The sequence below is a fragment of the Adelges cooleyi genome, unplaced genomic scaffold (genome assembly GCF_023614345.1).
Source record: "Adelges cooleyi isolate 19-005CV unplaced genomic scaffold, UGA_ACOO_1.1 ACOO_flye_CR_arks_rails_tigmint_CR_PRNA_376, whole genome shotgun sequence".
In the NCBI taxonomy this organism is placed as follows: Eukaryota; Metazoa; Arthropoda; class Insecta; order Hemiptera; family Adelgidae; genus Adelges; species Adelges cooleyi.
In genome coordinates, this window is record NW_026096053.1 from 1,350,468 (window position 1) to 1,369,723 (window position 19,256).

Here is a 19,256-nt window from a genome sequence, read left to right on the forward strand (position 1 = left end):
CTAGCATTGTTGGAGATTATACCATCTTCAAACATACAATATGATGAGAATTGAAAATTTACAAACTGTATACATTGTATTACCACATTTAGGTTTTATCGTCACTTAACGTATCTGTTGAAGTAATAAATTGGTTTCAAAAACTAAATATGCTGTCAATAACCAAAATTATCAAAACCACTTATTTATATGGCTTTTATAGGGGCAGTTAGTGTACTTGGGATCTGAAATATGAACTGGTAGTATATACAGGGAATACGTATGAACTAAAAATAAAAATAAATGAAATAATCTGTAGTCAGAATTTTTTTTTTTGGAAAACCCAAATATCATGGTTGTAAGTAGGCGGTAAGTACTCTAATTTTCTTTGTAGAGGTTTGTACTTAGATTAGATTAACACAATTTAAAGAAACCTATACTTACTATATTATTGTCAATTCGATATTATATTAAAACACTTACAGTGCTTACAAAATATTCTTGTACGTTTATATTATTATCAAAAAATTCCAAATAACATATTATACGAAAAATCTTTTACGTCGGCGCCCAAAAATACATTTATTATAAATTAAACGTCGGATTATGGCACTTGTTATTTTTCAATATCTTTAACCGGACGATGGAACGATGATGATCTTTAGAAGTCGGACAAACTACCATAGAGGTTTGCGAATAATCCATTAGTGTGTACTGGAACAGCTTTTGCCGTAGAGTAACCATGCGATTATTTTCGACACGCCCTTTGTAATGTGCAATCCATCAAAACCCTATTTTCTACTTTATTCCACCATAAAAGCTACGTCGTTAGTAAAAAGTTGTAAGGCACAACCTTTTGTTTCGTATTATGTGAGATTTCCGTACAGCTGCAGTGACATTAAGGTATGTTTTTTTTTATCGTTGTTGTTTTACTTTACAATCTTCGTGTCGCTGTCCAAAAAACAATGCCCAGAATTTAACGAAAACATACTATTCAAGGTCTTAAAAAATTATACTTCAATTTATTATTATTAAAAAAAAAAAGCAAATGTTATTCCATTAACAGTTTTTTGTTTACAATACTCCAGTAGTACCGCACTAGAAGTAAAAATGCCGGGAAAAAAATGTATGTCATATACATTAATTAATCTTAAGTGTTTGTATTTTACCGGATTATTTCAATAATAATTTTTTTCCTTATGCAAACAATATTGTTTTTCAGGAAAAAAAATGTTTTCTCATGATTGCCGCCATATTTCAGAACATCTGCAGCGCGACTATATAGTTACTGTCGCCACAAGTTGCGTCACATATTTTAGTTGACACAGGTTTTTGTTTTTTTTCAATAACCAATACCATAGATTTGGAAATTGTTTCCTTAAGTACATCATTATGATCCCGTCTGGTGAGTAACTTCGCCGCTGTTCATTAAGAATGATGATGTATTTTATTGTTGGCTACAGGCCCTGCCAGTTTTTTGCTTTACAGTAATACATAACTGTCCACGTGATGAACGATGGTTTCAGGTGAAAGTTTTTTCAATTGTATGTAACGGCTAAAATCAGTACGACAAAATGTTCACTGGCGAAACGATTACCGACCATAATTACTATTTTTATTTTGGTCCGGCACAATTGACAATCTATTATAACTGTGCCGGTAGTTATTTGTTGATTTTTTTTTAGTTTTAGTTTTTAGCCTACTCTAAAAGCAATTCACCATTTCTATACATTAAAATAGTGCATCATAGAACAGCCGCATTAATACAATGATCAAACATAAATAACATGTAATTTATTACAAAGTCATTAACGTTCGAATCATTTTTAAAGCATTAAAACACTTTAAAAAAAAAAAACACTGCCCAAGTCCTTCGGATATTATAACTGTACACAAGGAATTACTATTGTGTGAAGCACACTTGAACCGCATGGAAACTAAAGGAATTAAAAAAAAAAGAAAAACATAACAAACAGGTTTATTATTCAAATGTCGTAACTAGTTAACCAAATAGACATACAATATTATGGAGCAATTACCGAATAGCTATTTTCTCATCATAAATCTGACGTCAGCTAAGAAAAAACAAGAAAAAAATGATTTTAATTTTTAACTGTTGTTATGTAAACTATACAGTTATCATTCGGTTGTGTGATTTTTTTTTTTTTCTTTTTGAAAAATTAATATTATTTCTGGAATACCGCGTTATAACTGTATCATCGCAATGACTAACTGGAATGACCTAGATAAACATAAAAAAAACCAACTCCATTATTTTCGTTGATAATTCACAGCGATTAGTATGCAGTGTTTTTTAGTGAGTGATCACGATTTGATAATTTGTCTATAATATTATTATAGTTTTTTTTGCCAACGTACGTAAATACATTGTAGTACAATATTATATTTTCTTAAGAAAGCAATATTCAATATTCTACAATTCGGAACACTACTCTGTTCATCAGCATATAGAATGATAAATTTCAAATACTATTTATAGTACTTGTACATTTCCAAACTATTTATTAGTTAGCCACTACTAATACTACTGCTTACATATACATCAAATTATGTCAGTAAAATTAAAATTTTAGCTTACAATACATCCTAGTTGGCTCTGTAGTAAAATCAGTAAATATATACAATTGTACACGTGCCTGCGTAAAGCCGGCAAAGAAGTACTTTAAAACGCTCTTATTGAAAAATGTATTTTGTATAAATCATAATATGCGTTGTAATGATGATTAGGTTTTACATGGGTATGGTGTGTCTATAATAGGAAAGATCTCGCACGCCTAGAGTTGCACGAAATTTAAATACAATTATAAATAATGCATAATTTTATGAATACTAGATTATTTTTTATTCGCTAGTACTATAATTTGTAAGTTAATAAAAAATATATATTAGTTTATTTATAGATTTAAAGTTTTAACATAAATATTGTTTACGGTTGGGCGTCAATTTAAAAAAATTGCAATTTTTCATAAGATCAACATATTATGTCTCATTGCTGACCAACCAATCAATCAATAATAATTGCTATAGTTTAGTCGTTTACTCGATTTGCGTACTCGGTTTGTTTACTCGTTTTAGTAAATCTCCCATTTACTAATTATTCTGAAATGTGTTGTTTGTCGTTTATTTGTTTGCCAGATTTATTTACTCGAATTATTTTCTCGTTTGCGCTCAAATTCTCCACTACATTACATTACTCGTTTACTCGCCTGCTCGATATACTTACTAGATTTGTTTGCTCGTTAAATGTATTTGTTAGTAATTATATGAGTATTGATCTTTTTCTCGTTTACTGGATTTATTTACTCAATTATAAAATATATTGTTTACTCAAATTGTATTCTTGTTTAATAGTGTATTTGAACTATTTTATTGTTTACACGACTTGTTTACGCTTTTATCAGATTTATTTATTTGATTAATTTTCTCGTTTACTAGATTTATCTCCTCAATTAATTTACTCGTTTACTCAATTCGCTTATTAGATTTTTTTTATTATTATTCTGAGGCTATTGGGTCACAGGTTTAATTACATCTGGATTACAAGGATACACGTATTACATTTTTTTACTCGTTTATTACGTTTATTAGTGAACAGAAGACTACATAACGTACGTTACTCGATTTACTGTCTCGTTTAAATTATTTCTTTGATTGTTCACTCGATTTACTTACTAGATTTATTTATAATACCCTATTATTAATTGTATTATTATTATTTTCACAATTTATTATAATATAAAATTTATTATTTATTTATTAAAAAAAAAACAGACAATATTTAAAAAATAAATAATCATAAATTGCGGTTGGTAATGATAACGTTTTCAAGCCGAAATTCACATTATTTGCTTTAACTACAACAATTAATGTCGATTCAAATTATTAATATTATAACGTTTTGATAGCTTAACTAATTTTGAACTCGTATAAATATGCCGATTGAAAATGTTCAAAGTTATATGTTATTCTTTATGGAACGATACAAAACGTCCCGGGAAGGTTCATTTCTTCAACGACATATTACTTAACGATGGTCTGTTCTCTGGTCACATCTTTTTCAATTATTATTTTTACAGCGTTACACGACGGCCGATTCCGTATTAAAATTAATTGTTGCTCTTCGCCCTTTACAGCGGTAAATATTACTCTCCGAGCTCGACAGGTTCTTCGCCCACCCTACTAAACGCGCAATATCTTATAAATGATTTTGTAGAAAAAATTGTAATGGAAAAAATTTAAATAATCGTCTCGAATTCCGAGTTACAGTGTAATGTTGCAATAATTATTATTATCGTTTACCGTAATAATAAAAATAAAAAATGAGTTTTTTGGCCACTGTCGCGCTGACATGCGTTCGAGATAATAATATTCTATTCAGTCATCTTCGAACGTTCAGTTACTGCGAATAACTTCAGACACTTCCGGCAAGTCTGTTTACATCGTTTTCACGGTATGTACAAAATTGTAAGCTCACTACGATACACAACAACAGCTGTCGGTGACGATTATAGACACTCGGTGTGCTGTGCACAAACATTAAAACCGGCGCGTATGTGCAGTAAGTATGAATGCAGTAAGATACTCTTGACAACTGTTACGGGAAAGATTAATATCTTACGGTTTTACGCGGACAAGAAGGGTGGAACCTATGCCTTCATTTTGGTTTTTTTTTTTTTAATGTAGTTTCAGCACTTAAATTTCGAAAATCAGATTAAAAGTACATCAAGCGTGTACACACGTAATTCCGTCAAAACACTGTCGTGACGCGTGCGTGTCAATAATATCATGGTACATGTTTTGCGCCTGTCAATCATTATCGTAGGCAGCTTAGACGACATACACGCGCACTGTGTAGTCTACCTTGCAGCCTTGTATAATTGAACACTGCGAATCGTGTAGTTTCTATTTTCTAACGGAGGAAGTATTTTGCTGTCGTCGTCCTGATCATGTCTGTTTTTTTTTCAAACTTCCGGTAATTGTATAAACTCTAATGATGTTGTGACAAGTGTAATATTATCATGATGACATTAGTTATTTTTTCCCGGTCTAAAGGTCCTATGGGTAATTCACAATGGTATTATATATTTATTATTAAATTTAAGAATTTAGTTAATATCTGAATAACCTGATATAGTTATAAAAAAAAAATAATAGTTTTTAGCTGTACCCGTGTGTTTTTTTTATCCCAAGATATATTTTAACGCTCGAACTAAGATCGGGGAGATTTATTAATTTTCTCGATTTAAATCTTTAAAAGTACTACAAATAAATATGATGTTTGAAATAAATAAAAAAAAATTAAATGAGCAATAACCATTCCTAGAAAAGTTATTTATTTTTTCATAAAGCCTTTTTAGAATACAATGAAAATTTAAAGATCCTAAAATTGTGATGTTTTGTATTATAATAATAGTAAATTTCCTCCTATAGTGATTTTCTTTTAGAATTAACTTAATCATAAACTTGAATTTTTAGTGAACTATGAATTATATTTAATTAAAAATACAATTTGAAAGGAGATTCTTTCTTCAATAATATTTATTCTGAAATCAACGATTTTTGGGCCTTAAACTGAAAAAAAACATGAAGATGTAATAACATGTCATTTAATGAATTTAATAAAAATCATTAACTCGGATACCTATTGCCATCTACACAGCTAGCCTTTATCTCACTGGCGATGACTCTATTCTTCGAAATAACTAGGTAGAACAAATATTAATATTCGCTTCATCATCATTCAATGTAAATAGTTCTCCATTTTTTTATATCTCGCAGTTAATTTCAACGATGATTTAAATTAACTGCATATTTTTAATGTTATAAACAATAATTCACAATATAAACCCAAAAATAAATCAACCGAGTTATTTATTATAGTCACCATACAGACAAAATATTGACATTGGTTTGTAATAGCAAATAAAATTCCCTTATATATGAAATAATATAATGTTGTCTTCGAACACAATATTTTCATTTTAATAGCAATTATTCCGGTCGTTTTCTTCCTCAGAAAACTTAGACTGAAAGAATACCAGTGAAACGCATGCAATGATATTTTTATTGGAATCAAACCATTCAAAATTTAGTTTCCAGCATCCAGGCATGGTAATCGGACTGAATACACTCACAAGTTTGTTTTTAATCACTGGATATTTACCCTGTGAAAAATATAATTGAATTATTTATAAAGAATTGACGTACCCAATGCAAGGAAATTAGCAGTGCTATCATTAATGAAACAAAAAATAGAGTCATTTGTAAGCTTGTGGCAAATACTATTTATATTAACGAAAACCCAAACCACAACACAATTTACTTTTATTATAACTATATTATTACATTTTATATCTATATATGTATACGTAATACTTATAAATTAGTACATTTATAAAATAAAAATAGTATAAATGATACAAGTAAATAAATAAACTGTAATAATATAAAATTAATTATGTAAAGCAAGTAGACTTAGTTTAAAATGTAATGAAAATATTTGATTGACATTGTTAATTTGACACTTTTACCACCTAACCCAACCGTTAGGTTACCTTACTAATATTAAATATAAATCTATACTTATCTCTTAAAATAAAGGCCTGAATAGATAGAATACCTAACAGGAATATACTTGGAGGTAGTTAGAATTAGAAAGAGAAACCTGAAGACAAATATGTGTCATTCATTGTAAAAGTGAATTATAACCTTGTAATTGAATTTTGAAATAATGAGTTTTTTATTAAGTATTCATTCAGTGGTTTATATTCTTTATTTATTTTTACATTTATTGAAGTTGCTTCTCTATTATAATAAAAGATGTGACTAAATGTGACTCCGTTAAGTAAAAATATGTATATTTTAAAAATTTGGAGTTACACCACTTTTACAATGAACGACAATATATATATTTATGAGTTAATTGAATTAATACATACTTTTACTACAGGACATGTGATGCTTGCTTTCATGAACATTCTAATTTTTGGCATTACCGCTATGTCGTTTTTTAAAAACTCGCAGTAGTTTATAGTTTTGCCCGACAACGAAGGTATCAGTTTCCAATTTTTATCTTTTCTGTACATGTTATTGCCAATCTGAAATAAATGAAAAATGTATGGAACAGCTAGGGCACATAAAGAATGAAGGGACAGTTACAATATAACAAATAATTAGAGAATACAATTAGTTTAACACATTGGACGACCGACGAAGAAAAAAATGTAATGTCACGGAAGAAGAGAAAATTAAAAATGTACAGTATCTTATTAGAATTGGAACAGCAAAAAAGTATAGTATCTTATTAGAAATGGAACAGCAAAAGAGTATGTGCCCAAAGATTGATTCAGGTTTAATCATGGGCAAGAAGGAAAACAAGAGCAGAAAAAGATTATATCCAAATATGAGAAAAAAAGGCAAAGTAGAGAATAGGTTAGGAAAGAATAGGTTTTTGGTTAGAACGTTCCGTTCATAGGCAGAATTATTTTTTTTAAATACTAAAAACGGTTTACCGTTAAGTTCATAGACTTGGTGATATCCGCCAAAACGACATAGTAGTTGTGACTATTCGGTGACGGAATCGAAGCGTTATACCGTATGTCAAAAAGCATTTTGCTTTTGTCTTGCAGGCAATTGGTGGCTTTCAGCAAATATAAGTTAAACGGCTCCTGAAATTCTCATATTTAACTGGTAAGATGTTCGGCGATTGTGTATTTATGTATTTATATTATACAACACTTACCTGTGCCGATTGGCAAAGATTGCCACAGAAGCATATGCCCAATAATAAAACAAATAATTTCATTTTAAGAATATGCCAGTTAGTCGTATGATTAATAAGATAAAGTCTATCTTTGTAACGCGAAAAAATGTATACAAATGTTTACTATGTATTATATTTTCGTATAGACATGCAGCTTGTAACTGCGCTGTAGGTAATACATAAATGCTTATTTCTGTAAAATGAACAAAATATACATTTAATAGGTATGTCATTCAGAAACACCTTCAACACCATAAAAAAACTTATCTGTATTTAATCACTTAACAATGTATAGGTACTATAATATATTATATCGATTCAATAGGATACTATTTTTTTAAACAAAATAACTACATTCTAATTAACAATTTTTTTTAACTCCAATTATATCATCATTATTTAGGTATTTCACTCGTCCACACAATAAAGAAAGTAGATCCTCATGATAATCGTAATATTATATTGTTTCTTTTTTAGTTTTTCCTAAAAAAAGTTTTACAAAAATATTTATACCTGGCACGTACCAAACAGTCGCTTCTTCGGTCCTCCATAAGGTCTGTTCTAATTATTGGCGGACACCGTAAATATTAGTACTAAGCTAGATTTCATTCAGGTATGTATATTTGTTTTTTTTGTTATATTTGTATTCGTTATTTTTTAACCACTGTTTAGCTTACTTTGGCGGGATTGTAATAAATTCGTGCTAAATGTTTCTAATTGTGTCATACAACTGTTCTTAACGTTTGAAAAGTAAATTTGATTTAATGTAACTTAAAACGAAAATATAAATTTTACCTCTAACAAATTTCCGATATATAATAGTTATTTTAGCCATAAAACTCTTTAGGATGTTTAGTTTTTCTATCAAAAAAAGATACCATACAAATCAGTGGCCGCACTGTTCTTTTTATATTTGCCAAAAATATAAACAATTATTTATGTGATATGATTGATTAAGAGTCTCAATAAATCAATTTGAGACGCATAACGCCAGAAGAGCTAAACCATCAAATCCACTATTTCATGATAATGGCATTCATAAGTTTTAAATGATGTTAATGAAATGTCAGTGCCAAAAAAATTAAGTTCTGCCATTTAGTGGATCACTTTTTATTTAGGGTTGGGTCAGTTTGGACATTGAAAAATTAAACTGTATCTTGACCAAGTAGACTTTTACTAGATAGACTCGATCCATAATTATCCGATCCAGATCATTGTAACTAACCCAATATAAGATGGATCATTTGGGTAAAATCATTGAAGAGTACGAAAAGATATCAATATACCCATATATTTTCTTATTATAATACTTAATTGTTAATATTGCACTTAAAGATAATATTATTTAAATAAATTGCAGTTGTCCTTATTTTAATAACAATTATTTCGGTCGACTTCATAGTTAGAATCAACTGACTGTAACGTTACAAACGAAACGCAAGTTATAACTTTTTTGTTCGAGTCAAGCCATTCTAGTGTAAGATTCCAGCAGCCAGGCATGAATACCGGATGGAATGGACTTGAAATATGGTTGTTAAAAATTAGGCGTTTACCCTATAAAAAAAAAAGGTAATTTTAATTTGTAACAAATAAACATAATATATGAACGTGGAATGTTTAATTTTGATTACTATTTCATTTTTATTTTACATATTATTATACAAATAATTGTTTTAAAAAAGGACAATGGAAGAAAACAAAACTATGTCCAAATAAGGTGACCAGAAACGACTAATGAGTGCATAAAAAAATATTTGGCAGTCGCATGTGCAGCAGGAAAAAATAGAAAAAATTAACTAAAATAGTTGGGGTATGTTGAAAAAATTGTAAGAAGGGGGGGGGGCAAAATAGTAAAACGAACCGAAAATGTTAGAAAATATTTGAGGATTTAAAGGTCGGGGTAGGCTGAAGAAGAAGTCGATGTTTTATAAATAAAGTCATTAAGATATATGGAGGAAACAATGAGATAATGAGATGAATGAGTAGATGTCCCACGTGTATGGGATGATGTAAGGAAGAAAATGAAGAAGTAGAAGAAAAAGATGACTGTTCTCTATTAGCTCTATAGTTATATCTATGAAAATAGCCCCATACATAATTTAACAAAAGAAAGATAGTATATAATTGGGAAATCCATCAACAGTCATTCACCCTGCTTAGAATAATAATTGAAAACCGAAAAATATGATAAATTCAAAAAATATTAATACATACTTTTTTTATAGGACACGAATGTCCTATCTCTGCAAACAATCTGAATATTGGAATTAAGGCTATGTCATATTTTAAAAATGCACACGTCCGGATAGATTTTCCCGATAAGGCTGGTTCCAATTTCCAGTCTTTTTTTACTTTCTTGTACATGTTGCTGCGTACCTTTAAAATACAGTAAATCACTAATGTAAGCAAACTGTAGGCGTATTAGCTCGTTGACTGTTTAAAGTACCATTCAAACTACGAGTTATCTTCGTAGGTTGGCAGTCAACGTGTTAATTACCGTGTATGGAGTATTTAAATTTAAATAAGTTTCTGACGTTAAAAAAAATTATCCAAAATAAAATATTAAATACAAAAAAAATATATTCTAAAATTAAAAATTCCAAAAAAAATTGGTACTATAAAATTTTACAAACTGGTTTTTGACGAATCTTTTTCTTAGGTTATCTCTTCAGACTTCAGTTATTTTCGACATCGAGATGCGAAATCTTACTATATGTGTGTAGGTGGTATCGTTTAGTATGGATTAACATATTATCGAGGGATTACAAAAAAAAAATTTACCAAATTTACCATTTTACAATATAGCATTTTAAAGCTTTTTCTTTGTAATGCTCGGCGTATATTTACGGTTTGTAACAGTTTAAATATAGACTATTTCAAGATCAAAACTTTAGTAAAAAATGTACTTACAATATTTTTTTAATCAAACCATCCATACGGTTATGGTTTTTTTAGTGGAAAAAAGAAACATAAATATTCTCTACCAAACTCCGATATTGTGCGATAAACTGTTGAGTTTAGTTATAAAATATTAGTAATAGTTTAAAAACGAATATTTTACCTACCGTAATGTTCATAGACTCGGTGATCTCTCTAAAAATCGTATAGTAGTTGTTACTGTTGGGTAGAGGAATCGAGACATTGTACACCAGATCTAACCACAAATTACTTCTGTCTTGTAAGCAGTTGTTTGCTGTAGCTTTTAGCAAATAGAAGTTAAATGCCGTCTAAATAACATTAATTAAATCAAGCATAAAAAGCTTGGACTTTATTTTTCTCTAAGTATTTAGAACAAAATTCTTACCATTATTGGTCGAAACTCGAATAAAATTATGCCCATTAATAACGGACATAAATAAAATAACTTCATTTTGGACAAAACTAGTAAATGGAATTTAATAACATCATTTTCATTAATAATATTATACCGCTACAAACTAATAAACCAGCGATGAGTGTAGACTATGAATACCTATGCCATATTTTGTTGAGTTTGGTATTCCGTATTTCCAATAATTATTATACGGAAGGTCACTTTTGTTATAGTTGGTTATGTTAATGATCTATTGTTCGCGTATTTGATCGAGGACAACAAAATAAGGGCATTTAAATCTTCATCGATTGTATTACACAATTTGTGTGTCAATCGATGAGTTAAGTGCTTAAAAAAGGTATATTTTGTGATCGTTTTAAGATACGGTTTTTGATAAGAACATTAACAAAACGTAAAAGCAATGAAAATAATTATCATTTATAAAACGACAACAATAAGATTTCAAGTGTCATTGAACATAATACTATTATGTTTATTTATTTATTAGATAGAGTGACCACACCAAAAGTATATAATAATTATTCCACAAAAAAATATGCAATTAGGTGTTGGCCGTGAAGCGTTACAGCTGCCCATAAGGTTAGGCCACTTTGTGGTTTTTATGATGACTTAAGTTTACTGTGTTATTATAAATACTTAATTTTTTTACAACAATAACACAAATTTATTATTTTTACTAGAGTGACAATGTTTGGAATATAACTTAAGGTTAGTAATTAAAAAAAAACATTTCTTTCTTATTTACCCAGTTATTATACACCGACAATAATAAAATCTCGAACGAACAAAATCATGGCACACTATTATTTACATTTATTAAGAAGTTGGGTATTGGCAATTTTTTGCAAAATTATAATTTAAAGATCAATCTCGATGTGTAATTATTACTGTATTGGAAGTTAATTTATTTTTCGGTCTATCAAAACATAGCTACGCGTATTTGCTCTATTATTGACTCAATAATAATAGTAAAATTATTTTTACATAATTAAAATAAAGTAAACTTTATCTAGGCTTTCTCGTCGGTTTTTTTTTTATTATTATGGTTTTGTTTTTATTATTATTACCATTTTCAGTTAATATTTTTTTCAATTTTTTTAGGTGTTTGTATTTAAGGTAAAATTTGAATTTTCTAAAAAAATCGACGAGAGAACTTAGTTTAAGCTCTTCTCATTTTAATGGTATCAATTTTTTTTTACTAAAGCCATTTCGCTAAGATCTGCACGCATTCCCATAAATACGTTTTTACGATAATTTTTAAAGTGTATGACGTCCTCTTAAGTATTCTGTAACCACCCCCGAAACCATGCTTTAACGTAAAGATTTTTTAATTAGGTTTTAATAACAAGTGTTACGACCGACTTCGTGATTTTGATCGAATGACTGAAAAACTACACACGAAATGCATGTTATATGATTCCTGTTGGAGTCATACAATTTCAGATTTATCTTAAAGCATCCAGGCATAACGATTGAACTGAATATACTTGAAAACGTGTTTTTTAATAGTAGGTATGTGCCCTGTTAAACATAATTGAATTAATTATTGTGATTAAATACATACATATATTAAGTTTGATATTAAAAAATAATTTCTCAAATAGTTTAACACAATTAAAAAATAGAAACATCTTCTTAATTCAAAATAAATTACAATATCCTATAACTATCACTACAGAGTATATACTATTATATAGTAATCTGTATACTTTAGATTATTATTAATATAGCAACCATACGTTAAAAAAACGATTGATACATATTACATACCTTTTTTACAGGACACGACTGGCTTATTTCTGCAAATGTCCTAATTACTGGCATTATTGTTATGTCACGTTTTAAAAATAAACAGAAATTTATAGATTTGCCAGAAGCATAAGGTAACAATTCCCAGCGTGCTTCTTTCTTGTATACATCACAGGAAATCTTAAATATAATTACATTAAATACATTATAATATATTATAATTAAATACATTTATATCATATGTATTTAAATATATAGCGAACTAAATATTTTTTATCGTTTACGATATTTTCATCAGCTTTTAGGAGTTACAATCCATATATATATATATAACATATATTTAATTGAGATAATAGGGGCAAAACGGAGCTATTTATTTTCGTACATTTTTTTAATTATCAATGATTAAAAATAATCAAATGATTTGTTTTACCGGAGGAAATGAAAAGTAAAACTTTTTACGGGTTTAGTAGTTTAGGCTGTCCTCTAATTTCAACAAATTTTTATTCCATTATTTTGTATACAATTTTTTAGAAAGTTTTCTCTTAAAATCGCATCGTCCATTCGCATATTAATTTACCGTGATGTTCAAAGATTCGGTGATATCTTTGTGCAATACATAGTGGTTGTATTTAGTCGAGGACGGAATTGAAGCATTATATATTATGTCATACCACACAACATTTTGGTCTGGTTGGCATTTGGTCGCTTTTATCAAAGACAAGCTATATAACGCCTAAACCATAATGAAATCAACACGTTTAGTATCGTTTGTTAAGTTACTATAAAATTCTTACCGAGACAGATCGACTAACGAGTAAAGGTACAGCAAACACTAACGTTGTTAAACACATCATTTTCATTTTAGAGCAAATACTACTCTTAGGACTGCTTTTAATAGAATAATTCGAATTCCTGGCCATACTCTATGCCATAAACCGACCAAATCAAGGAGTTATATTGCTCTTATTCATCAACAATGTATACATTATAATAATGAACATGGGATCAAACCTTGAAATCTAATCAAACTAAAAAAAATCATTGCCTATTTTTTATTAATATACAGCGTGATCCTTCTAACGTAAGCCACTCATTTTCACTGGTTACAAACATTTTTTTTTTAAATTAAAATTTTTGGAAACATTTTTGTTATTGTTATTCAACAGTATTAAACAATATCCAACTGTTTTAATTTTTTGGTAAGTTTCAGAGTTTTACCAACTTTTGAAACTTAAATGGTAACGTATAATATATTTTATTACATTTTTAACCCTTCACTGCATGAATTTTTTTTTAACCATATGCTATAAATGTACTTAATACTACTAAAAAAATAAAAATACATTTTTTTTGAGTTTTGATTTCATGGAAAACGCTAATTAAAGAATTGTACCAAATATGGAACATTGTGCATCAAAAATGTAAAGCATGAACAGATATAAACAATAAATACAATTGTTCCATGTATGGAACATTATGCAGTGAAGGGTTAATTTAAGAAAAATTTTACTGAAAATGTCGATTGGTCGATAACCAGTTTTAAATGTTAATTTCTTAAGTTATTTAAGTTTAAAATTTAGGACTGTCGAAAAGTTGGCATGTAGTATTATTTTTATCTGAGCGCATTACTCAGCCGCACCCGATCATATGAGTGTCTTACATTAAATGGATCACCCTGTATACCCACAATTTAATTTTTATAATTTATATGCTATTCGACAATGGTTATAAAATAAAATGATGTTTGGAGGTAGCTTGTACAGAAGGTCAATTATTTTAATTTTGTTTTGCGTACAATGATCACAGAGTTAATAAGCTCTTCATTAATACCGCGAGTTCAAAATTAACTTTTTTTTTTATTTTTATTACATACATTATCCAATGTAATTGCCGGGGTACATGTATTTTTTTAGAACCATAAAAGCACATTTCATTTTGCGTTTTTAACTGGCTGTTGCCAAGGTTTTGCATTCACACAATAGCAAACAATAGATATATAAAATTCCCAAAATGGTTTTAACAAATCGCTATAAGTGAGTAAAGGATTGGTTATTTATTTATTTTTGATCATATCCACTTATCGCTAGGTTTGCATTGATGCTAAAACATATTTTGTTGGAGGCATGCGTTTTTTATTTAACTAGTTTCGACGATTATCGTTTAAGTTGGTAAGGATTCAAGAAAAAAAAAAGTGGAAATTTACTTTACCTTTTCAGGTAAAGTAAATTTTTAAGAAAAAATTTACCAAGTATAATACGTCCAATAAAAGCATATAGAGAGATGACTGTTTTGTTATGCTGTGGTTTTTTTTATAGTTATTTTTTACTGGTATATTTTTTCCCTAGATTAGGATATTTTACTTATTAGTTAGTTTACTGTAGTGTTCAAGGACTCTGTTATACCTCTGTAAACGGTATAGTAGTTGTGGCTATTTGTGGATGGAAACGAAGCGTAATAATTAATGTCGAACCACTATTGCTTCCATCTTGCAGGCAGTTATGTGATATTGATAAAATCCAATTCTCTCATTTGCCTCTAACAACTAACTAAATTTGTTTTTAACAGATTGTATCATAACGAAAGGTCATTATATTACATTATTGTCATACAATGTAATACACAATGTACCGTCAAGTGCACAGTACAATTTATCTCGGTTTTTAATCTTTTATTGTATTGTAGGTATACAAATTACCAAAAGCCGCGGACAAAGTTCGGAGCTATAGTAACTAATGAATAACTAAAACAACAAAGTTCCCAAACTTAAACAGTGTTTTTTTTTCAGAATCGGACAATCGCTCTGTCTACATATAATTTTTTTTTTTTTTTATCAAGTTATTCTCAGCCGGAACGAATAAAATCGAATAGTTTCGGGGAAAAAAATATTTTTGCTATTCATCTATAATAATAAATAATGTTATTAATTATTATAATAATTTAATGTACTTATTGTGTTAAAAAAATATATTTTTGCGGTCAGATTTTTTCCTACTATTGTCTATTTCTACTGTTGTTATTTTGAATATTTGTTACTCTTTTTATCACAAGCCGGTTGTTGTTGTTTTCAGCCATTTCCACTTTTTAGTTATTACTTATTAGTTTTTAGGTATTACCCGTATGAAGTCTTTATATTATTTTATGATTATTATCATTATTATTATTGTTCATTGTTAATATGCTTTTAATAGTGGATTTCAGGCTTAACCGATCTATTTAACTTTAATCAAGAATGCACATTATATTTTAATATTATTGCGCAATGCATCATTAAAAAAAAAAATGTGCATTTGATAATAATAAAGAATATACCTACTATAAAATGTATTTAATGAACAATTTTATGTACAGCAAGAGTATTCTGTCCTTAAATTTATCACTAGCCAGCCAAAAACTTTTATAATTTGTAGAGTGGAATCAGTGCCGTGCCGGAAAGTGTTCGGACTTCGGCCCATTATAGAAATTAATTCATTCGGCCCGCAAGACAGTACCATATAGTTTTAAAACTATTATAGGTAGCACGGACAACATATTATGGTCGTCACTTTTTTGTTTACACTGAAAGTGACCCTTTTACTTTTATCTATTCTGTGATTGTTATAAGCATAATATTTTCATGTGATAAGGTTCTAATATTCCCACAAAGATGGCGGAAAATGGTATGTTCAATACTATCTCTATTGGCGGCATGAACACTTAGCAGTTAGCAATCTAGTTTATCATAGTATATATCTGTATACTAGGTTATTGTGATAGGATAACCACGGCATAATCCAGTAGTTGTGATAACCCATAAGTACCACAATATTGAATATTTATAGTGTGCAGTTCGCTGCTCGTGTTATGTAATATTATTTATTATACCTACCTAGTAATATCTAAAACACTCCATAAATATAATATCTACATAAACTACTCGATAATTAGTATTAAATTAAATAAACTACCATAAATTGTTATTTCCACCGTGTGGCCTCGCTGTCTACACCGGCCATTTTTTTCTAATATTACCTATATATTTTTATTCTGTCTTTAACAACTACATTCGGCGGTGCACTTGTTCGGCTGACGTGATATCGATTTAAAGCAAAATATAGTATTCCTTTCAGCCCCAAAATGCGTTTAGGAAGTGTAATTGACGACTTCACCGCAGACTCTACGCAGGGTCCAATTAATTTTTACAAATGGATCGGCGAATCGTAAGTATAAAATAATTATTATTCTTTAGTTTGATTTGTGTTGGCTGTTGTTTTTTATTGGTCGGCTGAATCGTTAAAATTTAGTAAATTACTCTTTAGTTGAAGTGTGATTACAAGATGACTAGGTTGATTTTGTTTTTTCGTAAGTTTTCTCATAGTTGCGTGAATTATCTACGTTGCAATTAGAACGTACTCTAAACTTTTCCACCGCTATATTTTATAATGGACTAAATTTGAACATGTACAACATGTTGTATTTAATGTTTTGTTTCGTTCATGTATTTTAAAAAGTTCGCGACCAAGTATAGAAGTAGTTCATCGCGCAGTTAAATATATTACAATTTATTTATTACTTTTTATAACTACGATAACTCCAAAAAATGTAAGTTTTTTTTTGTTTTAGCTGAGTTTTTATAACATTCTATTAAAGAAAAAAAAAAATGATCATTTTATGTCGTAGGTGGTGTTTGTTATTCTCTCATCCGGCTGATTTTACGCCAGTTTGTACTACTGAACTGGGTAAAATGGCCGTTCTCATAGATGAGTTCAAAAAACGCGACGTCAAAATTGTGGGATTATCTTGTGACAAGTTGGAAAGTCACGTCGATTGGATTAAGGTAATATTTTATAATTGGTGTTGCTTAAGAAGTTTTCCTAATCAATACTAGACTATAAAAAATTAATTTTATTCTTTTTTTAGGATATAAAATCTTACTGCCTCGACATTAAAGGTGAATTTCCATATCCAATAATTAGCGATAGTAAACGAGAGTTGGCTGTCAAATTGGACATGATATCCGAAGAAGACAAAGACAATCCAGATTGCGCAATGACCATTCGTTCTCTTTATATTATTGGCCCAGATAAAAAAGTTAAATTGATGATGATTTACCCAACCAGTACAGGGCGTAATATACAGTAAGTGTAATATAAATGACAAATGATTATATTTTTTTTTATACCTTTTTATTATAATTAATTTGTTTTTGATTTAGAATTATAACGGTAACTAATTTCAAAATTTTAATTTTAGGGAAATTTTGCGCTGCATTGACTCTCTTCAGCTAGTTCACAGATTGAAAACGGTCGCTACGCCAGCCAATTGGGTGGTACGTTAAAAGTGTTAATATTTAATTTAACAAAGTTTTTATTATACATAGGAGGCAATAAAATATTGATATAATAGCAATAATCGAGTATTATATTTTATATATTATTTATACATAATTTTGTTATATTATATTTTCAGCCTGGCGAAAAAGTAATGATCTTGCCGTCGGTAAAGGATGAGGAACTCGATAAACTATTTCCAAATGGTCACGATAAGTGTACAATGCCGTCTTCAGTAAATTACCTGCGAACTACTACTGATTATTAAATTACCATATGATTCATCAAATAATTACATAATTACATTTATACATTATTTTGTTAACATTTTTTTTAAATATCATATGTTAAATATTATTATATTATTGCATGTTACTATTAACTAATAAGTATGTTTTTAATGTAACTACGAATTTAATTAATTTATAGTTATAAAAAATAAAGTTGATAACCAGTTTTTAATGATTTTTTTTTTATGTTATAAAGCTTAAAAAAAAAAAATGACAAACAATTTTATATACAGAAAATATTCAAAAAGAAAAATATTTGAAATCCTAATTATTTTCAGATAAAATAAATGTGTTGTTCTTAATAAAATAATCTTGTATATTTAAAAACAAATCACTGAAATCAAGTATAAAACTGTTGGGATTCTTTATGTAGACTATATTTTAAACGTGGTCTTAACATTTTTAAAATTGGTTTTTAAATTATTTATACTTGTAATTGATATCAATTTTTTTGTCTTAACTAGTTAAAATATAACAATTAGATCAACATTGCTTGCCGTTTTGTATACTATAAAATATTAAGTAATACATCGAATGAACTATTTTATATTAATTTACTCAATGTATCTATAAAAAAAAAACCTACACTTATAATTATCTAATATTAAAAAAAAATGTATGAAACTACAGTTTTTTACATTGAAATTATTAATTATTTAAAAATAATATTTAAAATTGTGCCACAGTCATTGCCTTAAAAGTGTTATGAAGAATTCAAAGGTTTTTTAAAAACTTAAATAAAAAAATTCTTAGGATCAGTACGTGTGAAGTAGAAACATATGTTTTTGTACAAAAATAGATCCTATATGCTT

The 19,256-nt window shown here is 28.5% G+C and overlaps 2 protein-coding genes across 2 annotated transcripts; one reads left to right on the forward strand and one right to left on the reverse strand.

The window, feature by feature from the left end:
* Positions 1 to 9,058: 9,058 nt before the first annotated feature.
* On the reverse strand, positions 9,059 to 11,198 carry LOC126840993 (uncharacterized). The gene is made up of 4 exons (XM_050577114.1): positions 11,067 to 11,198; positions 10,828 to 10,989; positions 9,977 to 10,138; positions 9,059 to 9,316 (listed from the first exon to the last, which is right to left on the reverse strand). Exons 1-4 carry the CDS (start codon positions 11,130 to 11,132, stop codon positions 9,134 to 9,136), a joined length of 573 nt encoding a protein of 190 aa, XP_050433071.1. The 5' UTR covers positions 11,133 to 11,198; the 3' UTR covers positions 9,059 to 9,133.
* A 5,419-nt stretch (positions 11,199 to 16,617) lies between these two features.
* Positions 16,618 to 18,611, forward strand: LOC126840313 (uncharacterized). The gene is made up of 5 exons (XM_050575969.1): positions 16,618 to 17,044; positions 17,505 to 17,661; positions 17,745 to 17,962; positions 18,078 to 18,153; positions 18,294 to 18,611. Exons 1-5 carry the CDS (start codon positions 16,962 to 16,964, stop codon positions 18,420 to 18,422), a joined length of 663 nt encoding a protein of 220 aa, XP_050431926.1. The 5' UTR covers positions 16,618 to 16,961; the 3' UTR covers positions 18,423 to 18,611.
* The last annotated feature ends 645 nt before the right edge of the window (positions 18,612 to 19,256 follow it).

Coding starts and splice junctions, on each gene's coding strand:
- LOC126840993 (XM_050577114.1), bottom strand. CDS start 11,132: ATGAAGTTATTTTATTTATGTCCGTTATTAATGGGCATAATTTTATTC. Junction 10,990..11,066: donor TCGAGTTTCGACCAATAATG/GTAAGAATTTTG, acceptor AATGTTATTTAG/ACGGCATTTAACTTCTATTT. Junction 10,139..10,827: donor CCGAGTCTATGAACATTACG/GTAGGTAAAATA, acceptor TGTATTTTAAAG/GTACGCAGCAACATGTACAA.
- LOC126840313 (XM_050575969.1), top strand. CDS start 16,962: ATGCGTTTAGGAAGTGTAATTGACGACTTCACCGCAGACTCTACGCAG. Junction 17,045..17,504: donor TACAAATGGATCGGCGAATC/GTAAGTATAAAA, acceptor TTTATGTCGTAG/GTGGTGTTTGTTATTCTCTC. Junction 18,154..18,293: donor CTACGCCAGCCAATTGGGTG/GTACGTTAAAAG, acceptor TTATATTTTCAG/CCTGGCGAAAAAGTAATGAT.